This window comes from Erithacus rubecula (assembly GCF_903797595.1).
Source record: "Erithacus rubecula genome assembly, chromosome: 1".
NCBI classification, from domain to species: domain Eukaryota; kingdom Metazoa; phylum Chordata; class Aves; order Passeriformes; family Muscicapidae; genus Erithacus; species Erithacus rubecula.
Genome location: NC_136658.1, coordinates 45,939,882 through 45,963,012, shown reverse-complemented (window position 1 = coordinate 45,963,012; position 23,131 = coordinate 45,939,882). Strand labels below are relative to the sequence as shown.

At 37.0% G+C, this 23,131-nt stretch overlaps 1 protein-coding gene across 4 annotated transcripts in view; it reads right to left on the bottom strand.

The window, feature by feature from the left end:
* The window catches only part of NALCN (sodium leak channel, non-selective), a 224,209-nt gene that overhangs the window by 200,237 nt on the left and 841 nt on the right, over positions 1-23,131 (bottom strand). For 3 of the 4 annotated variants that reach the window (XR_013776097.1, XM_079319724.1, XM_079319726.1), the window contains exons 2-3: positions 14,042-14,188; positions 11,562-11,744 (exon numbers count right to left, since the gene is read on the bottom strand). Coding sequence is in view for 3 of the 4 variants with exons in the window: in XM_079319724.1 (XP_079175850.1) it covers positions 11,562-11,744; positions 14,042-14,149 (291 nt within the window). In the remaining variant the exon portion in view is untranslated. Of the gene's footprint in view, positions 1-11,561; positions 11,745-14,041; positions 14,189-22,787; positions 22,904-23,131 lie in introns of all 4 variants that reach the window. The other variant, XM_079319725.1, reaches the window with a different exon arrangement.

Here is a 23,131-nt window from a genome sequence, read left to right as displayed (position 1 = left end):
TGGATTTTACAGAACAAATCCCAGAATTACTCTTTTTTAATTAATAAAATGAAACACAGCTCTTGCTGGTCTTTTGGGTAAGAGAGTGATGCCACACATGCTACAGACACAAAACAACATAGTTTCAATTGATCCTTACAAAAACTCCCCTATAATCACTAAGGAACCATTACTTCATCCTTTGCAATCATTACAATAATTAAACTCAATTTGGTGAGATTTCCAGATTGTTTTAGAAAACACTGATGAAGATACAAGGCTAAAGAACTATTCACTAAAGAACAGTTTCAAACCTGTTTTTAAGGCAGATGATATTTTTGTTAACATATGTAATTAACTACACTGAACTTAGTATTTAATGTTTCATATCATACTGGTGGATATTAAACTATACTGTTCACATTTCATATGCTGTTTTTAACAGGAAAAACAATCAATCAAACACCAAAAAGACTGTAAAGGAAGAAACCATTCTATCTTTGAAGCAAAACTCACGACTTTCAGACAGACAAACAAGGACCATTTTACTTGCTAATAATCCTATAACAGAATTTTCTGTAATAAAATGAGGTGGGGGAATTAGTAACAGTTAAAAACCAAAACTGGTAAGCTAAACAAGCAAACAAACAACCCTCACAAAACAAACAAATAGAAAACCACACAAAAAAATCCCAAACCCAAACCAGAAACAAGCATCAAAATGTTGCACGATACACTTCATCAAGTACAAAAGTATTGAAGGCAAAAACCATTTCCAGAAAACAATAGAAAGGAATGCCACAACACACCACCTGTGTCACCCACAGCATTGCAGAGCATCTCAGTTCAACCAAGTGTCATGTGCTTTGGATTGACCACTATCCAGAGCCCCCAGGCACACTCTTCATATCTAGCCTGTAGAGAAGAGATGCTAATGCCCAACAGAAATATGGCTCCTAAACCCTTGGGGAAGGGAGCTTTGCTGGTGCTTAATATTGCTGCTCTCTTGATACACTACCTTACCCTTGCAGCTGGGTGCAAACATCTCCCTGCAGAGATTTTATGGGTTACAGCACTGAAAGCCTGAATTTCATTTCCCTCTCCACCTGCTCATTAGCCATCTGTATTCAGTGCTCCAGGTATTGCCTTACTAGCTGACTCAGCTTCCCTGGATGTCTTAAGGGTTCAGCAAATCTAAAAGTGGCTGATCAGGAGGATTAACAGGATTCCCCTACACGGAACAGCACTCACTCTTTCCAGGAAGTGCACAGAAAAAATCTCCACTCGGAGAACAGTTAAACATCTGATCACGTTGCATGTATTTTCCTAGAAATATTTAAGACTCAATTTCATAGGACCCTGACTAATCAATTCTGAGCCCTAATTTGAACAAGAGGTTGGTCCAGACCATGTCTTCAGGTTCCTCCCCAGACTGTTCCCTAGTTGCAGTCATTTAAGCCAGTCTCCTCCAAATGCCAGTTTTTTGGGGTTAACTCCAGTTCTACATCTAGCTCCACATGAATGGACATCTGCCCAGGCTTGGAAGTACTCTGCAGTCTCACAGAGGTGATGTGACATAAACACTGCTGCTCTTCATTCAGCAGTATTCTGCCCTCCTCTAGTTCCAGTGTTTATGGTAAATGCAATGGGCAGATTGGGATCCAAATGTTTCAAGGTGAAAGCTTTTACTTTGAAGTATCAAATATTGCCTGGAGGATGAACAGGGATATTTGATAGGCAAACAGTCTCATCTAACATGACAAAACTCAGATTTATGATTGACATTCAAATCTCTCATTCAACAGAAAAAACCCCACAATGATGAGGGTTGGAATACATAAGAAGGAGGCACTTTCCAGAAAGAGGACTGTATTATTTAATAATTGGCATTCTAAAAAGCTGAATAATAATACATTTGTTTTTTTACTATAGACACCAGAAAATTTTACCTAAACAAAAATCCTAGTATAGCTGTAAGAAAGCCATATTTATATTAATGGTGGAGAACACAATACTGTGAAATCCAATTTTTCATTCAGCTTACTCCCTTAAAAACATCAATTAAATTTCATCATTTTCATGAAAATAAAGCTGCACAGAAATTTTCTTATTCCCTTCAACAGGGATTTGGATGTCTTTAAGGTTTGTTTATCTTCATGTCTTGTTTGATCCTCTCAAACTAAGAGAGAAGACAACATTAAAGAGAGAAGACAAAATAAAATAGAGTTTTTAGTTATAGCAGACTTCCTTGAAAATGCAAATTGCAACACAGAAAGGCACATTAGGAATTAATTTCCCTCTCTTGCTACCTGAAAATGTTATCCAGCAGTTTCACTGCTTTCCCAATATATATATCATTTTACTCTGATAGGAAGTGATACATTAAAAATATCCCTCAATAATAGCTGTTTTTATGAGAATAAAAAGAAAGTAATCTTTTAAAGGACTAATAGAGAAGGAAAAAAAATTACCAAAAAGTAAAGTTTTGTTCATCTAATTGGTCTATATATTGAAAAAGCAATATCTACTACACTGTGGAAGTGTGCAGTACCGTTTTTAATAGTAACTTTCAGATTAAATTTTGACCACCATGGTGAGTCATTAAATATTCTATTATATGGACACATACTTCAATCCATGCCCCACAATTATTTCTCACTAAAAATTTCCATGACCCCTTGACAAGTTAGAATAAATACCATTTTTATTTTAGAAACACTGCTTATGTACTTTCACCAAGTAATTTAAATGCATTTGATTTTCTAATGTGTTAATGCAAAAATGGTGCAAAAAGCCCCACTGTGTAATATGAGTCATTACTTTCCTGTAATAAACACTCCAATGAAACCAGACACAAGTAACCATGGAAACAGGTGCGTATATTCCAGTGCCATGGTCTGTAACCTTCCCTGGCCCACAGGCACTAACACCCAACCAGCAGCCCGCTGCAGGCAACTTCAAATTTCTTTTCCTCATGATAATCAGTTTTAATTTCTTTAATTTTCTGTGACTGGAAACAGCATCAGAACATTTTACAAGCAACACAGTCCCAGTAGCCTGGAAACAGATGTCCTTACAATGGTCGTAGACACTTAGTAAAACAGCAGCAATGACAGGAAAAGGGTGATAAAGAAGAATCAACTTTTGTAGATTGTCATATTCAAATAATGGATATAAATACTCCAACACCAAAATATTCCAGTATTAAGTTTAAAAACAATCTGAAATAACATATTCTTTGCCAACACAGGATAGCATAGGACCTGCACTACACATCTAGGTTTCCAACAACATTATACACACTACAAAATTCCATTTTTTAATATACATATCTATGTATTTTAATATATCTATGTTTGTAAAATAATTTGCCACAAGGACAAGTAGTTTTCATCTTATAATTGCAAGGCATAGGGTAAAACAGAAACTCAAATCTTATGAAAAATGGTCTTTTTCATGTTTGCTCTGTGAGCTTTTTATGACCACAGGTAAGTAGTTATTTCTATTTTTTCCCCTCCATTAACTTTAGTCAAAGCATCTCAGAATTTTCTTATCATTGCCACTGATTCCACTGGTTATTTCCCTGCTCTCAAGGTCAAGATTCTCACTTTTGTTTGTGACTTGCACATCCCTAGACTGAGGTTCCAGCAGAGACATCATAAGCACATCAGAGCACATTACTGCTGGATGACAGGAGCCACATACTCTGCTTTACTATCCAACCTTTAAAAGGAACACAACTTCTTATTCTTAACTCATTTATCAACTATGGGTATACAGCACTCCTAAAGCCAACAGGAATACCCTTCATGAAGTTACCAAAAGCTGGTAAGCCAGTTGAGAGTGTTTCAACAAAATTCTATTAATATTTCTATCACTTACCAGAAAGATGAAAATAATTTTGTAATTTCTCCCTTCTTGTTTGATGAAAATGGCATGTTAATTAATATTAAAACTACTGAATAGAACACAAAATAGAACCTTGTAGTAAAGTGCAGTACACATCAGTTCTGTAATTGATAACTCAAGACAAACTTATGAATTAGAATGATTATGGAAGAAATTGACTTAAACATAAATAAAATAATGCTGTAAGTGTTAATAAAGAATTCAGCATTGCATTGTGTGTCTACTTTCTGTAGTCCCCACCTGTCCACAAACAATAAATATATGAGTTAGAGAAATTGCTGACTCTGAGGTATCTACAGGTGAGGTGTTAGCCTTTGTACTTTATGCTTCCCTTTCTATCAATGGAAAAAAAAAAAGGCCAGATAAATTATTCTTTAAAAGAGCCTACTTTATACACAAACAACTAATTGCAGACCACTGCAGTCCCTTAAATTAGTGCTGATGAATACTGTTTTTATTTTCATGTTTTAAGTCCAAATTTTTTTTGCAAGCTCCATCCTCAATTCTCTCCTCTTAAGTAGACAGACAACAACTACAGCAACCAAAGAACCTATCAGGAAAATGATGAGATGAGGAAAATGTTCTCTCTGAACAGGACAAATGCTGCCTGGAAACACCCAACACACTGGAGGCACTGATTTCAGTGAACTAAGTAATTTGCTGTCTTTAGTACTAGACAGACAGAAGCGAAACTGCTCCCATCTATTTGTGGCTGTTTTGGTTGCAGAGGAAGCTTAGTTTCAGTTCCTGCCTGATTTCATCAAGAATGCAGAAAGCTAATGGTGTAACCATTCACTTCTGCCCCTTGCAGGAGTTCTGAAGTCAGTGAAGAGCACACGGTGCTACTGAAATAAGACTGACAAATCCACTCACAACTACTTCAGTTAATACAGAAATTTTGCTGCAAATGTAATTGATTTAACAATGGGGAAAATGTTAAGGACCATTACTTATGACTTCTTGCAATCTCCTTTGTTAGCTGACATGTGTCACAACCACATTGTAAAAAAAGAGATATTTCTATTTAATTTAGTACAGTGCTTGTATTGTATAAAAAAACATTCTCACTTTCAGCATTAAGTGTCAAAAAGGCTTTTTTAACAGACAGAAGGAACTCTTCCTTTTTTTTTTTTACAATGTAACTCTCTTAATAAACCATGCCTACTTTTCACAACATTATTTTAGTGTAGGTTCTCTGGTACCATCATGTCAGTGATTAGGAGCTGCAAGGAAGATGTAATCTAATGAAGAAAATTCCATATACCCCAACAGTGTCTATGGAATGAAATGATATCCACTCATCTTTCATTCCCTAAAGGCTGAATTGTCTGAGATAACCGTTACTTGGTTCCTTTTTGTTATTGTTTTTGGCACATTTTCCTCTTTAGTTATTTTATTATATATAACTGTGTCTAATACAAGCAATTTACCTGGAATATTTCTCTTTACCTGGGATATGTCTCCACATACACAAGCTGAAATAAACACTTCTTATAAAGGCATACATTAGGATGCCCTCTTTCTTTGAGAAGACCAATACTCATCTAGTAACATCTGTTTTAGGCTTGAGAGTTATCCTTCATTTCTTCAATTCCACCCCAGCTCCTTTTGCAAGGAGGGGGTAATTTTGGAAACTTTCCTTGAATCAGAGAACATACTTGTGTCACACCCATAGTCATGCTCTTTAGTGACATATGAGTGGGCACATCAATGGGAGCTTTGATTCCAAGGGACCATAAGACTTGTCAGTTAAGCTCCAGGTTGACTCATCAACTATTTTGACAGACCCAAAGAGTAGTTTATGCATGGTGCCCTCAAAAGCCTGCCAATCAATCAGCAACTTATGCAGTAGATATAAACTGCATGTAATTTGGAAAACACTAAATTTTATTGATGACAAAGTGAAGGAGATTGATCTGCTTTCATTTGACAGACAATACTTCCTTAATGTAGCTGATTCTTGCAAAGCTCTTTCTGACCAAGGAGCATCAAACATGACAAGAATCAAAACCAAAGAGTCAATGAACTCTGTTTACATTCTGGTAACTCAAGAGCATGAAAACAAATCTAGGATCAATAGAAGGAAGAAGAATTCTGAACTGAAAACATAATGAAAATACCAATGTCAAACTGAATTGAGTAAGCTTTAACTATGCACTATTACATTTTTTATTACATTTACTATCCCAAGCCATCATTCTTCAATATAGAATGTTTTTTTTTAATTCAATATGGAAGATTATTGCTTAGAATGCATACATAAGAATATGTCCTGACTTGCTCTAATTCTGTCTCTGTCTCATACAAAACTTCACAAACCACTGCAAATTCTTACCTTTTGTACATATATTTTATACAAAGCTGACAGACAACATTAGGCAGACTGTCCTAGAATGCTATTTTGAATAGTATGTCAATCAGTAAGAAATTGCATCCTGAATTTAATTTTTCAGGTACAAGTTTCAAAGTAAAGAGAGATGTATTAATAGCATTAGTTCACTTGTTCATGACATGTGACAATAGCTGCATGGACAGCCTAAAGTTTGGATCCATTTTACTAGCACAGCAACAATAACCCAGAAGGAAATATGAGTAATAAAAGACACAATACCACTGCAACATTTCAGTTTAACTTTTCTTCTGGGATAACAAAACTCTTGGATGAAGGCATTGGTTTCTTTTTTTGCTTAGCTTACACAGGGAAAAAGGAGAAGCTTTACAGATAAAAGGCTAGCAGTTTCAGAAACTAGTTTCCTTTTCTAAAACACCCTAGGAACCAAAGAAAGTGTATTTTTCATTTGTCCTCAGAAGGTATTAATTGGACATTTTCAAAATCTTCCTAGCTCAGCTATATTTATATTGTTATTAACTACGACTTAAGTGGATAGTGCCTAATTTCTCCATAAATTAGGTTTCTTGCTGGACTGTAATTTTGCATTAATCATGGTTCAAAGGTTTTTTAGTATTTCAATTCCTAAAGCATTTACAGAAATACTGATTCATGCTAAAGTTCAGTAGAACCATATGGCAATGCATTTATTGATACTACACTCACTAAAAGACTTGAATGCATTTAAATTAGGACATTGCAGCAACAAATTGCCTTATATAAAGATGCTTTATATACAAACATCTTTAATAAATGCTAATAGGTTTCTAAACAGTACCTTACTTCATTTGCCACTGTCTTTGGCAGTCTATGGATCAATGTGGTCTTGGCAAAATTATATTTAATATTTTCCCTAGAAATAATAATCCAAAGAATAGGTCAAATATTTCACTAAAAAGGATTACTCATTGAACACCATTGAAAGAAAAATGGAAATTTTTTATTAAGCTTTACCATAAATATTTTGTTCGTAAGACTGGTCAACCATTGGAGTAGGCTGTTAAAGAAACTTGTGGAATCTCCATTCTTGGAGGAGTCTGAGATTCATCTGGACAACCTAAGCCATGGGCAACATTACCTATCTGGATCTGCTTTGGGCAACAGGTCAGACCAGATGACCTCTGGAGGTCCCTTACATCCGAGTTATTCTACGATTCCCCAAATGGCACCAAAAATGGCACCTCATTTCAGTGTAATTATATTTACTGATGAATGCTACAAGACATTAAGTTTTAAGTGAATCCTCAATTGTTAGAATAACAATAAATGCAGCCATTTTCTACTTAAACTCTCTTTGAGTAACAGTGTTATATCTAATCTGTTTTACTGTATTTTTATCTAATGAATGAAGAGCAAAATGTCAGTGCACAAAAGAAATAATCTGTGTTGTTATCTATAAATTTAAAGCATGAATTGAGGCAATGGGATCAACCCCAGACAGCTATTAATTCTGTGTGCCCAGACTCATCAGACATGCTTCACAGAAAAGCTCATCACCCAACAATCAGACACAAGTTCATCCTTTGCAGAGCAGCTAAGGACGACTCTAGGTCTGCCCAGTTCAGAGAACGAGAGGCTGAGGCATAACCTTGCTGCTCTCTGCAGCTTCCTGATGGGGGGAAGTGGAGAAGGAGGTGCTGACTTTTCTGGTACCTTATGACAGGATGCATAGGAATGGTTCAAAGCTGTGTCGTGGAAGGTTCAGACTGGTAATAGCTGGTTAAATACTGAAACAGACTTCCTAGAGAGATGGCTGATACCCAAACCCTGTGTTTAGGAGGCATTTAGACAATGCACTTAGTAAAATACTTTAAGTTTTGGTCAACCCTGAGTTGGTCAGGCAGTTGGACTAGATTCTGATTGTAGTTCACTTCCAATGGTTCCTTCAAACCATTCCATTCCATTCCATTCCATTCCATTCCATTCCATTCCATTCCATTCCATTCCATTCCATTCCATTCATCACAGAATAAGCTGAGTTAGAAGGATCCAATTCTGATCCAATTCAATAGACTGAGTCCAATTTCCAGCCCTGCACAGGACAGCTCCCAGAATCACACCATGTGCCTGAGAACATTCTCCACACTCTTCTTGAACTCTGTCAGGCTGGTGCTGGCTGGGGAGCCTGTTCCAGTGTCCAAACACCTTCTGGGTGACAATATCCAACCCATGCCATCCCTGACACAACTTCAGGCCATTCCCTCAGGTTCTGTCACTGATCACCACAGAGAAGAGATCAGTGTCTGACACTCCTCTTCCCCTCATGAAGAAGCTGTAGACCACAATGAGTTCACCCCTCAAGTCTCCTCCAGGCTGAACAGACCCACTGCCCTCAGCCACTCCTCATAAGTCTTCCCCTCAAGGCCCTTCACTATCTTTGCTGCCCTCCTTTGGACACTCTCTGATAGTTTAATATCTTTCTTATATTTTGGCACTCAAAAGTGCTGACTCAGCTTTCTGTAGAACAGGACCCCCAGGTCCCTTTCCATGGCACTGCTTTCCAGCACCTCATTCCCCACTCTGTACTATACACCCAGGGCTGCCCCATTCCATGGGCACGTTCCCTTATTGAATTTCATAGGGGTTGTGATTGCCCAGCCTCCTCTTTTGTGGAGGTCTCTCTGCAGGGCCTCCCTGCCTTCAAGGGAGACAGCAGTTCCTCCCAGTTTTGTAGTGTCTGTGAACTTGCTCAGTATCCTTTCCATTCCAAGTGTCCAAGTCATTAATAAAGATGTTGAAGAGCACAGGGCTGAGGATGGAGCCCTGGGGAACCCCACTAGTCACAGGTCACCCCATTCACTGTAACCCTTTGTGCCTGACTCATGAGCCAGATTGCCCACCACCACATGATCCGTTTCTCCAGTTGTGTGCTGGATATTTTGTCCAGAAGGATCCTGTGAGAGACAGTATTAAAAGCTTCACTGAAATCCAGAAAGATGTCATCCACTGGATTCCCTTGATCAGCTAGGTGAGTTACCTTCTCATTAAGGGAAACTAGGATTTGATAAGCAGGACTTTCCCCTCATGAAGCCATGCTGGCATTGTCTTTCAGGTGTTTTTTACTATCTCCCAAAATAATCTTCTCCATAACTTTCCAGACACTCAAATGAGCCTGAAAGGCCTGTAGTTTCTGGGATGCTCCTTCTTGCCCTTGTTGAAAACTGGGACAACATTTGCCAGCTTCCACTCAGCTGGGACATCTCCCAATTCCCAAGAGCACTCAAAAATCATCGTGGGAGGTTTTGTGGTGACATCAACTGCTCTTTGAGGATTCTTTGATATATCCCATCAGGCTCCATAGATTTGTAGGGATCCATCTGGAGCAGATCCCAAACATTTTCAGGGACAACTGGGAGATGATCATTCTTGCAGTCATGGTCCTCCAGTTCAGAGGCTGAGATCCCCTTGGCCCATGTTGAACACAAAGAATGTGTTGAACACCTCTGCCCTATCCATGTCCCTGCTTGTGAGGTGACCATTCTCATCCTGTTACACTTCCTATTGCCATAAATACACTTGAAAAATATTTTTTTATTGTCCTCCACAGTTCTGGTAGGTTTAACTCCAGCTGATCTTTAGCTCATGAATTTTCTCCCCACAGTGACAAGCACCATCTTCCCATGTTACCTCACCTTGCTTCCACTGGTGATGCATATTTCTTTTCTGCCTGCTGCCTTGTCTGCTTGACTTCTGACACTTGGGAATTGCCTGGTCCTCTGTTATTAAGAGATGATGTTTAAAAAGAGACCAGAACCGATGGACACCAGCATCTGCAAAAACATTTTCCCAGGGGATCTCACTTACTAATTCCCTGAACAGCCTGAAGTCTGCTCCTCTCATGTCCAGAGCTGAGATTTTGCTGTCATTTTCCTCCTGTCAACACAGATTTTAAACTCTTGCCAAGACAGCTGCCCATCTCCACTTCACTCATGAGATCGACTCTGTTGACAAGCAGTAGATCAAGGAGGGCATCGTTCTGAGTCACCTCCCTTGGGACCTGTTCCATAAAGCTGTCATCCAGGTTTTTAAGAATCTTCTGGCACACCTATATGATGCTCCCAGGTAATTCCTGGCAAGTTGAAGTCCCCCATAAGGACAATGGCAATCCTTAATATTCTTTTCTCACAAACCCACAAATTTAAACAACCCAGTAAAGACAATAGACTATGCAGCAGCATATCTTTCATATCTCCTAGGTGTTGACTGTGGGTGAAGTTGGTATTTGCATACTCAAAAGCTCAGAAATCACTAATTCCCCACACATAATTCTCTGTCCATATCTTCACTTTCTTCATGGACATCTCTGAACAAAAGAGCTCACATAGCAGCCAGAAACAGCACTTCATAAAGGATTACTCTGGCTTTATACAACCCATGAAGATTTTCTCAGAATCATCTTATTTCAGTAACTTTCTAAATATTAATATTAATGACAATTAAACTTTTACTATTAATATTCATTAAGTATGATGACACAATAGCTCAATCTTAAATTAAAAACTTAAGTACAACATCAGATGTCTCTGGAGTCACCAGACCTTTAAGGAGTTAAAAGCAAGGATAACATAGCATACATTATATCTTATGTGCTGTAGTGCCACAATTGCATTGTCAGTAAGATCTGCAAATAGATTTCAAACATGAAAGCTGAATTTGTATCTTTTTGCAGAAGATTAGAAACAAACACTAAAATAATACAAAATAATGATTACTAAAATATTCTACAGTTTTGCAGCTTCCAATCCATTTACACAAATTAGCCCAGCAGCAACAGCAGACATATGATAAGAGAAGCATTTTGTTTACCAGCATGGACTATATCAAGGTAAAAAAAACCACCAAAGCAATATCACTTTCTCTACTAGACTGTAGTAAAACTCATGTTCTTACTGAATTAAGCAACCATACAACAACACATCCAGCCACAAAATGAAAATCTAAATTCTAAGACCATATATGGAGACCAACAGACATTTACAAAATATTCTTGCTAATGTGTATGTAGCTTATTTTTCCTTTAATTCTTTATACTAATAAAATGAAACTATCTGATTTCTTAATAGGAAACCTTTATTATGAATGCTTCCATTATATTTTGAGGATATTAAATATGCAGTAAAGCTACATCTTTATCCATCTGTCTTTTCAGTTTATACACCATGGTGTTGTCTGCAGTTAATAAACAATCATAGCAAGAAGAGCTGGCAAGTTAAAAAACAAATACCAAATGTCATTAGCATACAGACCACTGGAAGCACACAGAGTGTACAGTTTAAATGCTTACCTTAACTATGCCACGGATATGCATTTTTGCTATCATCTCTGCAGTGTAAAGAAACATCAACAGAGTATCAAGAGCAAATGTCACATACTGGAGAGGCGGATAATGCTCGAAGGTTTTTGGAGTGTTCATACACACAGAAATAACACTGATGATGGCACAAATTCGTAGTAAAGAGTGCACCCACTGAAAAGAAAAAAAACCAACACAATCCAAATATGAGATATTGCAAGATTTCTTTGATGTTCAAAGAACATTCAGCTTTTATAACTTATTCTGGTACTCTTTCATAAATGCATGTCTGCATTCTTTTACATAGCAACCAACAAATAAAAGGTCTTCAACCAAAAATAAGCACTCCTAAATTACTTGTACATATATAGACACCTATACATTTTATTACTTAATTTGTGAGGTTGTATAATTCAGAAAACATGAATTAAGAGACATGAAACTGAGAACTAGGATTCTATCATTTCTACTTTGTGGCACTTGAAATTCAATTTCTTTTCAAATGGCAACTCATAACAATTATGGGCAGGTAATAAGTAGAATTAGTTGAAGTTATAAATTGGGTGGATAGATTAAATAAAATATTTGTGTAAAATTGTGGTCCAACACTTAAGAAGAAATTATTTTTAAATCAGTTCACAACTCAAAAAATTAAGTGAGAATCACAGGATTAAAAGCATCCTTCTGGTTATGAAAAGAATAAATATAGAAAGAATAAATATAAAAGAGATGATGTCAAAGACAGCTACTTCTTTAAATATTCACTTTTGTTCCAATCAAAAGTTTTGTTGCTTTAGGAGAACAGTTCATTTCTATTACTAATTAGGACTCAGCCCCACTCATCAGTGCCAGTCAGAAAAGGAGGTGTAACAAAAAAAACCAGAATGTACCAATATGGAGGTTTAGGGTTGGATTTTTTTCTTTTAAATCAAAACATGATTGAAACATCTTGAAGTCAGGCAAGTATAATGAATCATAGCTGGTAAGGTTGAACTCATTGTAACAAAAAGGAAAAGATACTTCAGTAAGGAAGAAATCTTTAAACAAAAAACACAGAAATATATTCACCAAAATTTTTCATCTGGGAAAAATTCTACACTCATTTAAAGTACACCTCAGACCTTTCAATATCCAAAAGAATCAAGAACAGCCACCTAATTTAATACTCATTGTTCAGTCACTTAAATGTAGTATGTGACCCAAATCAAATAGCTCTATCATTTGCATACTCTGAGCCCAGATTAATAATTTGGAAGCTGAAGGCACCTGAAGAATGATCTCCAACATCCCTTTAACATCCACTTTGTTTGGAACCTTGTTTCAACTGAAAGAATTAGCATGAGTCTTAAAGTGTGGCTGATACAAAACTTTTTTCTCTGCCACAGTGAAGTGTCAGTACGACAAACACAAAGCAATATACAAGTAGTCCATCAGCATGATAAGAAAAAATTATTCCACAAAAACCTCATGTATTGTGGGATGAAAAATGTGGATTAATACCCATCATATATTTCTGCAATGACATTTTGAGTTTATTACAGTAGTCAATATAAACATTCTACTTAAATAACTGACAAGAAAACACCCATTTATTAATTCATGCTATATAGCTTTTGGTGTTAAAACTCAGCAGCAAAACTGAGGGGATCTGGCATTCTTACTACAAAGGAGAAGATGGTTTCTATAAATGAATGCAATGCTAATAACAGGTATTATTTCAGAATATTTTACTTCCTGCTTTTAAAAATTAAAAAATGTATGCACTAAGAGCAATGCAAAAATGCCTTCTCTGCAAAACCAGAAATCATTCTCAATACTGGAATCCCCAACGTATGCTTACTGCTGAATAAATAGTTCAATCATAATAACTATATTTACATGGTAAAGACATTTTCTTAATATAGTACAGTCTATTAATACCTCCACTACTAATTAAATTTTCCCCAGTTTCAAGTTGCCAGACACTTTTGCACCTTTCTTTTTCTCTTTAGCTTAAGCTTAGGTTTTAGCTTAAATGGTACCATAAATAAAACAACAAAAATAACAACACTCTTGTATTCATAAATGTTTTAAAAGGAGAGATTTGAAAGTCAAAAGTGCTTATTGCTGGCTACCTCTTGAGCAACAAAATCCTCCTTTTAATATCCTTTTCAAAAGCTCATTTTATGAACTTGTAATTTCAATGAATATGTTAGGAACCAGAGAGCTTAAAAAGATGGCTTTTTAAAACAATCAGTTAGATGAACTGGTTGGAAAATACTGGTTAATTATCCCATAATTTTGCAACAGCCAAAAGAAACAATTTTATTTAGTCTTTGATGTTTTTCAAAAAATTAACTGGTACACTAGCAAGTATAGTTCAAAACTTGTTTCTGACTAATATATAATTCAGAATTTCTTGTGGATGTCATATTTCAACAATTCAAGTTACATTTAAATTAAAATTAGTAATTACATAAAGAGACACCTACTGGTTTGTTAATCCATAGAATATCTGCATTGTCTGACAAAGATTCATCGGGACCAAAATCTGTAACTGGTTGGGCTTCCACCCTTGAACTCTGTTTCCTTTTTAGCATCCTGAAGTTAACTTCTCTTATCTATAATCATGAAACCTCCTTGGTGAGAAAAAAACAGAAAACATTAATTCACTTAAGCAGTATAATGTATTTTGAACTGTTTTATAAATGACCTAAAGTATTTTGTTTTCATGCACACTTCTTTTGTACTTACTGATTAATAGGATATTGATTTTATTAAGCATAAATCACTGACATGACTCTCGTTAGTTTCCAAAAAAACCACACAAAGGTATGCAACACAAACAATTACCAGAAACTTATCAATGCTGACAGAAAATTTGTTCTAATATGCAAAGAATGCTATTGCTTGAACTTCAACATAGAGTAATCACTGGATGGATTTGACCTGGAGCCATTTAATTAAATGGTGACATTTCCATTTATTGCACTAGGCTAAGATAAATCCCAATATGCCAAAGGCAAACAGGCAATGTTAAGCAGCCAATAGATGCTAATATTATTTACTGAAATCAGAAGAGCCTTTTTGCTACATACTACTATTAACATGCATTTTTCTAATACTTTCTTTTGATGTTAACAATTATCTATACAACAGCCAGACAGGTGTCTGTGGGGCATGTGCTGGCACATGGTAAGACTGAGGAAAACACAATTTCCACAAGTTCAGACTGAGTCGGGACATTCCTGCATGGGTGGCACTGACTGAGCCTTTTGTTTGCTCAGCCATGTGAGCCACAATCAGGGGACACGCCATGAGAGCAGTAAGGTGAATTAGATCTTAGTACTGACTTTCCCACAGACACAGCTCATGGATCCTGGAGTCTAAGCAAATCCAAACAGGTGAGGAAGATACACTCTCCTGAGAAGTAACTGTCTACCCATGAAATACAATTCTATTGTTCATGAAATACAACCCCTTATAGATTTTTTTTTTTCCCCAGCAAAGTGAGGTGGGGAAGAAAGTAAGATCTTGCTCTGGACCTTTATTCTGGGCCAAGTGTTTGCAGGTGACACTGCCCTGTGACAACTAAAAGTTTGTCAAAGCTAGTATAAGATAGAACCATAGAATGGTTTGAGTTCAAAGAAACCTTTAAAAATACTCTAACCCAACTCCCCTGTCATGGGAAGGGGTGTTTTTCAGTAGATCAGGTTGCTGAATGCCCTATCCACTTTTTAATGATATGGCTACTGCAACTTCTCTGAACAATCGTTTGTATGTCTCATCACTTTCATTGTAAAGAATTTCTTCCTTACATCCAACCTAAATCTTCCCTTTTCCAGTTCAACTCTGTTGCTCTCTTGTCCTGTCACTACAGGCCCTGGTAATTAGAGCCCCAAGTACCACAATGACAACTGTAACATGAATGCAGGAAACACTGTCCTTGATTAGCTGGAGGCAAGAGTGGGCTCAGGACTGCAGCAGTGCCCATGTACTTGGTCTCAGCTGGCCTTTTCACAATCCCATGGGCTGCTGCTTCATGTCCAAACACTGTGCTTGCATCCTTGTCTGTCTCTTCTTTTTAGCTGTTATGGCAAATGTAAACCCTTCATCTTATTCCAAGTCCCTCAAAGTCTACCCCTGCTCTGTTTTCTCTTTAAGATTCAAGAGGTTGGTTCCTGTCTATGTAAAATCAAGCCTAAACCACTGGTCTTTGTACAAACCACACAGTAAAAGGGCTGAGGTCTTGTACTAATGTTCCCAGCTGGAGAAGCTGACATTATGCAATAACTGATTTTTTAAAAACAGAAATAATATAAAGGCACAAAATAAGGGACAACTTGTAACACCTATATTAATTTGAAATGGTCATTCACAGCAACTGTAGCACAAGTGAAGCTGGCAAGCTGCCACTAGAGACATGCAAACACTGTAAAATTAATATTATATATTAGTAACTCTTCTCCAACAAATGAAGAATCAAATAATATTTACAGAGGTTGCATGCTCTCTCCATGTTCATGCTCAAGCTTCATGGTCCCACTTCTGTTTTCTCCTCTTTAGAATTTTTTTTTATTTTCTCCTATTTATTTCCCAGTTTAATGGATTGACCTTTTTTTTGTACTTAGACCAAAGTACAACCAGACATGCTTTAAGTCTCAGAGCTGCTGGTGTGCTTTCTGAGGTTATGAAACCTTAAAATGGCTTCATTTAGCATAGTGATAAGAAGTTACTGCAATGCCTTGGGAGCTTCATTTCCCAAAACCATAGGGGGACAAAACACTGCCTAAAATGTTTCTTACAAGTATGTTCTTTTGGAAATTGTTACTCAAAATTTAATCAGTAAAATAACAAAATAATAATTTTATGTTTACTATTTCTGCTAATAGCTATTAGTGGGTTCTAGTTAGCTTTTAAGAAAAGATGTAGCAATAAACAAATAATTAAGAAGATAAGTGCTATCAGTAATTATGAAAAAAGGTTCAGGATATGAAAAACTGATATTTTTGTTTAGCCACTTACTGATTTTTATTTTTTTAAATAAAAGATAGTCTAAATAACAAGCTATGTCCATTTGGGTATGAAAACAAATAATTATCAGCAGTCTATTAGAAAGTCTATGTTGTTTTCATGTTTTTCTCAGTATTGCCTATTTATATGTTTGATGTGTAAGAAGATCAGCCATACCCTTCTAATAAAATTCCCACTTACCCTTTTACCCAGTGCCTCTTTGTTTGTTCAAGGAATTTTTAATTGGTCTAGGCACAAAAAATAACATGAACTTTAGATGTTCATAATAAATGTCCACAATGGACTTGGTTCACATACTTAAGTCACAGAAATCACAGAATAGTCTGAGATGGAAGGGACCCAGAAGGATCATCAAGTCCAACTCTTAAGTGAGTAACTCATATAGATATCAAACCCACAGCCTTGGCATTACTAGCACCATGCTCTAACCAACTCAGCTAATCAGTGTTGTGACTAAATAGATAAGAATTCTTAAGAGGTAGCTTTGAATAAAAAAATTTCCATGTATATAAAAACCAAATGGAAAGTAGGAAATGTTATGGAACATAAGAAACAGCTTGTTTACTTCTCTACCTGAAATGACCAGAAATCAACACAAAAAATTCAGAATGAAGATGACAAACCAATCATATTTTGTAAATGGTTTTTAGTGAGATTATTCAAAATATAGCATAGCTGCTTTCAAGCTTTTATGCAGCTTTTTTTGTTGTTCTCACTTTTAGTTTACCACAGAAAACATGTTTTTTCCATGTTCTGTAGTTTTGGACTCTGCCACGTATATAAAGAATTTTAACTCTCAGATTATTAATCCCTTTTGCACTTGTTTCTTCAGGGAGGAACCAGCTGAAGGATGAAGAGAAGGGGAGCTGTGCATGAGCTCCTTCCAGCACGTGACATGCAGCAAGCAGTGCACCAAGCTGTGCTAATGGGGAGGTGCAGTCCTCCCTAACCCTGATACAAATCCACCCCTGCAGTTCCTGCATTGATTCCCACACACGTCACTGGGTCTTTCTTTGATCCCAACCTGTTATTAATGTGAAAGGCTTAGTACATTCCCTAGGATGTATTTCTAGCTGCAGTGTTTTTAAGACATACTGGGTGCAGGGCAAAGACAGGCTTTAAGACAGGAAAATATAATGGAGTTTTGAGACTACAACCATTTCACATTTCTTTGGAGTACTTTCCTTATAGTAGCAATGAAAATTCACATTGCAGGTGGCAACCTTTTCAGGGAGCAATGTAGTGTCTTTTAAATTTCTCCTCTATTTTTAGAAGCAAAGGCAAATTAAAAGCATTAAAACTAAACAGAAAATTACACTCAGCCCCCTCAGATCCATTAGGGCAGTCTTGTTTCCTTCGCAGGCATGTTCTTCAACCTCTACACATTCTAAACCACCCTCACCCACTAAATTTGCAGCTTCTGTTGAATGAAAGTATGACAATGGTTGGGATGAACATAAGACCCATTGTGCACATCAGAAAAATAAGTCAGAAGAAGGTATAACCCAGTTTGCAATATTCCCACTGAGTGCAAGACACTCCTTCTGATGGAAATATGCAGTTCCAAAAAAAAAAATAAAATCAAAAGACAAATTTTAAAAAGTAGCTGATCCTCCAGGACATCAAAAGCTGAGAAATCTGAGTCTCGTTTATAAAGCAAGCTCACTGTACACAGAATAATCTGCTCAAAAGATCTCCACCACAAAGTCAGGAAAATATGATTATAATAGCTCTGGCTGACAAAGCAGGCAGCTGAAAAATTACTTCAAGAAATATAAACAGGAAAACAAAGCAGATATTCCTACCTACAACATACGAAGATAGAGTTCAAAAGTCAGACAAGTCGTTGGAATCAGCAATGCCTGGCTTCCAACACACTTTTTTTCACTGCCTATTGACTTTGTCACCTGAGATCATGTGAGCACTGCTTGCAGGTCCTCTCAAGGCAGGCCACCTACAAGCACTCTCTTTAATTTCCCTCTTCTTGGAAAATGTCAAGTCTGCTTCCAACATCTCCCAGAGCACAGACATAGAAAGTGGCACACACACCTCAATACAATAATTACAGATGTGAGAGCTAAAATGGGTGACAGGAAGATGATGTGAACACCCATACACATAGCATGATGACAAAACCCCATTTCCATACTATAAATTTTAAAATCCCAAAGTACAGGTTACCTTAAAAAAAATTTGATTGCTCTTATCTTCAGCATGCATCACATGATGACAGGAAAAATGTAAGTTCCCCTTCTTTCATCAATAGCCTTCCCCTTTCCTTCTTTGTAAATTGACACTGTTTCTCTATTGCCTGCTCCCTGCATCCACAGGTTCTTCCATCCCTGATTTTGGGTATGGGTACAGTTAAATGGAATCTCAGTATTTGTTTTCATGTAGCAAAAATCTGAAGTGAGCAAGCTGCATACACCAGAGTATAGATATATTTATTTTACAAGGATAAAGACAGAATTCCAGTGGATACAATGACATGGCACATGCCACCATGGATGCTATTTACTCATAACTAATTTCAAGTAAGAGCTTATTTCAGTACTTTTACACTGTGTGGTACCATTAGTATATCTGATTAAATGTTCTGAAAGATCTCTTTGTTATGCTAAACATGATATACTGCTAATAACTGAACAAACTTTATTATTTATTAAAAACAAAGCTGTCTCTTCACAAAGAAGGTACTGAAGGAAATATTCTAAAAATCAGTTATATTCACATTTTCAAATAATTTGGATACAGGTAGGAAAGAATGACTGATGATATCTTGCACTTACTAACAGCATCCCAGACCAAAAATACCAGGACTAGGGTTCACAACCAAGAAAGGTTTAAAAATTGCTTGAGGGTACCAATGTAAGAACATGTTGTCTGAAAAGAGACAGGTGTTCAGACTTCAGCTCTTTGCTTGCAACACATTTTCTATGTTTTGCCTTATTATCAACTGCGAACAATGCTCTTACAATATTTACTTCTTACATATAAATTTTTCCTCTCAGATGTTGCCAAAATAATACTCAGCAAGCAGAATCAAATATCTCATTGCATACAAAGGCAGATCTGTTGTGAGTCAGATATCTAGTCTACTGCTGTTGTCACATAATGTTGTTCTTTTTACTTTAACCCTATTAGCATCTGCAATATATAATTTTGAATAAACTATACATACATGTACAGTGCTGCATGTACATGTGGCTGCAGTGATGCAGCCACAGCTCCCCATGTATCCATGTAAGGTGGAACACATCCAAGCATGAAGCAGCTACTTCCCTGTACAAGTAGCCAGTTTTGCTTTTCAGTGGAAACCAAGGCACAAGACTGGTGAGCACCCTCCACCTCCTGTTAACAGGCTGGTTGTTGGCATGACCAATCAACATGATAGCTTTCCAAGTCCTACAATTACACTGTCAGAATGGCTGAAAAATGCTAAAATTTAATGATGGCCACTGAATGCACTGCAATTATATGTAGACAAAATACCAACTGCAACGTGTCTCCTTCACAAATACATTTGCACAGTTTAACAGCTGGTTTACTTCAAAAGCTCACTTTGACTGTGGGCCACCTACCCACTGTTTGCTGACCTAGGACTGGTCAATTGCAATGTAGTCCATATAAATATATGCCAGAGCCCACTGATGAGAAAAAGACATGTAGCAATGTCCTTAGTAAGAATCATACTGGAAAAAAAAACAAATCATAGAGCAGTGTTCTGGATTTAGCTTTTGCAGCATAACTCATGTCAGGGTGGAAATTGTCTTTAGGCCTTTGTAAACATAAGGGGACAGGCAATACCAGGTCATTGTTTGAGTGGATTTGAGGAGGAACCTATCCTTTCTCTATAATACCCCACATTCAGTAATATGCTTTAAGTACTGTGGATCAATTTTTCAGAGTTTTAAAGGAAGGAATGAGGGCATCCTTCCCAGAATGATACAGGGGTGGAAAGGAGTTTCTCTGTAGGCAGATAGCTGGCAGCATGCCTGCTTAAGTGATTATTTTAATGTTTCTGGGATTTTGTTGTATCATTAATTACATACTAGTATGCCTAGGACCTTGTCTATCCATCTTTTCAATACTTAAATGCATAAAAATTAAAATAAATGGTGGTTATATTCTTTTAGATTTGTTACAAATTTTGCTAAAATAATTAAAGAAATGGAAATATTCTTTCCTTCCTGAATTCTTCCTTTTCTATCCTTTAAGAAATTGCCAGCAAAAGAAGTTAATACCTATATATTTTAAACTTGAAATCCTGGAAACAGAATTAGGAATTTTTCCTTTTTTTTTTTTTTAATCCTCTTACCTTCCCTTTGAAAAAAACTAATTGACATGCCCTTCTGCAGGGCAGTTCCTAAAAGTTGCACCAGAACCTCTAGGTATTTTATATAAAGGCTTTATTTTGAAAGGAAGAAAAAAAAAAAAAAAAAAAGAAAAACTGAGTTGACAGAATCATAAGCCAGTTCAAGTTCGAAGGACCTCAACTCTGCTCTTGTGAGACCCCACCTAGGTTCTCCAGGGCCTGCAACACAAGACTTTGATCTGTTGGAATGAGTCTAGAGGAGGCCACAAAGATGGGGTAGAGCACCTCACCTATGAGACAGGCTGAGAGAGCTGGAGCTGTTCAGCCCAGAGAAAGCTCTAGGGAGACCTTATAGCAGTTTTCCAGTACCTAAAGGGAGTTACAGTCCCTAGAGAAGGACTTCTCACAAGGATATGTAGTGGCAGGACAATGGCAAATGACCGTAAGATAAAGAAGGGTAAATCAGATTAGATATTAAAAATAAATTCTTTACTGTGAGGGTGGTGAAGCACAGGAACAGTTTCCTAGAGAAGCTGTGGTTGTCCCATCTCTGTCAGTATTCAAGCTGGATAGGGCTTTGAGCAATCTTATCCAGTGGAAGTTGTCCCTGCCCACAGCAGTGGGGCTGGAACTAGGTGATTTTTTAAGGTCCCTTGCAACCCAAACCATTATTTGGTCCTATGACCTCAGAAGGTCTCCAGTTGTATCTCCTGCTCAAGCAGTGTCACCTCTGGTGACAGCCCAGGCTATTGCAGTTTACTCAGATTACTCCAGCCTGGTCTTGAAACCTCAAACAAAGGAGGTTTTTTGAGCAACTTGTTTCATTACTTGATTGTCTTCACCATGAAGTGGGAAAAAAAATAGAGACAAAATATAAATATATCATGGAAAATAAAGAAAGGAAAAACAAATTACCTAGTAGAACCAAGACAATTTGCAACTGCAATTTAGGACTGGTATTTCACAAAGCAAAGTATTTATCAGTATTTAACCAATCCAGTAGCTGAAATAAAAGAGGCTATGGAGGTAATGAACAGGAGAACAGAAAAAGGTTGAAAGGGAAACAAAATATGATTCAACCTGTAACACCCACATTAGGCTGACTTTGCTCTTTATCCTCAAAAGATTTCATGCTTAAAACCTACAGGAGATCCAACCATGGAAGCATTCACGGAATTAACACACTAAAAATTATTTTTGAATGTGACACCTCTAGTTTACTCATAAGCACATCAGAAATGTTATTTGTAACAAACTGAACTCCCAAATACCTAGGCAAGTGGGGAAAAAACCCAACTTCCCAGAAGCCAGTACCAGCTCCATCTTATCATGAGCTACTTATGGCTCAGGAAGACATTCTCATCTGTAGGAGCCCTCTAAGGCTTGGTCCAGCAGCCCATTGCTCCCTACAACACAGTGTGATAGTATTCATGTTCTACTGCGAAAGTTTAAGACACAAAATGTCTTTGACTCAATATTTAGGTTTGGGTGAATGCCATACAGATCTAAATAATGTTCATGGTATCAGCAGTGTCCTGGAGCTGGAAATAAGTCAAATCAGAGTTATATTTCCTGTTATATTTCCTGGTGGTATAGCTTAAATGGCAATGAACTGTGATGGACCACATTTGAGATTAAAATAAAACAAAAGCACCAAACAAGAAGACTAAAGCATAAATGACATGCCAATTGTTACAATTTTGAAAGTTACCAAGCTGAAAGAGTAAAACAGAAAAAAAAACCAAACCGAAACAAAACAAAAACCAACCCACAAAATGAAAACAAACCCAACTATTCCCGAAAGTCTCCAAAGGTATACATATACTTGAAGAGAGCTGGAGACTTCTAGCATCCAGTGAGACCAACTCAAAGAAAGGGTCATTTCTCACCCCCTTCCCGAAGTTAAGAAACTTCAGCTTTTGTCATTCATGCAGCAGAGCATAGTTCACTGTTAGTATGTATCATTTCTCTGTGGATCACTCAGTGGGTAGCTGGAATGGGGCTCCTGGAGAAGGAAATGAAAACGACAAGGAACAACGAAATGAACCAGGAAATTAATGATGCTTCAGACTAACACAAAAGACTCAAATAGCATTTAGTTAGTGTTTTCTCGGTGTAAATATTTGCTTGGATGCAGCAATGGTTAACCCACCAAATCATAGCCGACTGAAATGCCACGTTTGCACGTTAAGGCCGTCAGAAAACTAGATCCTTTCTAGAAATATGTCTCTGG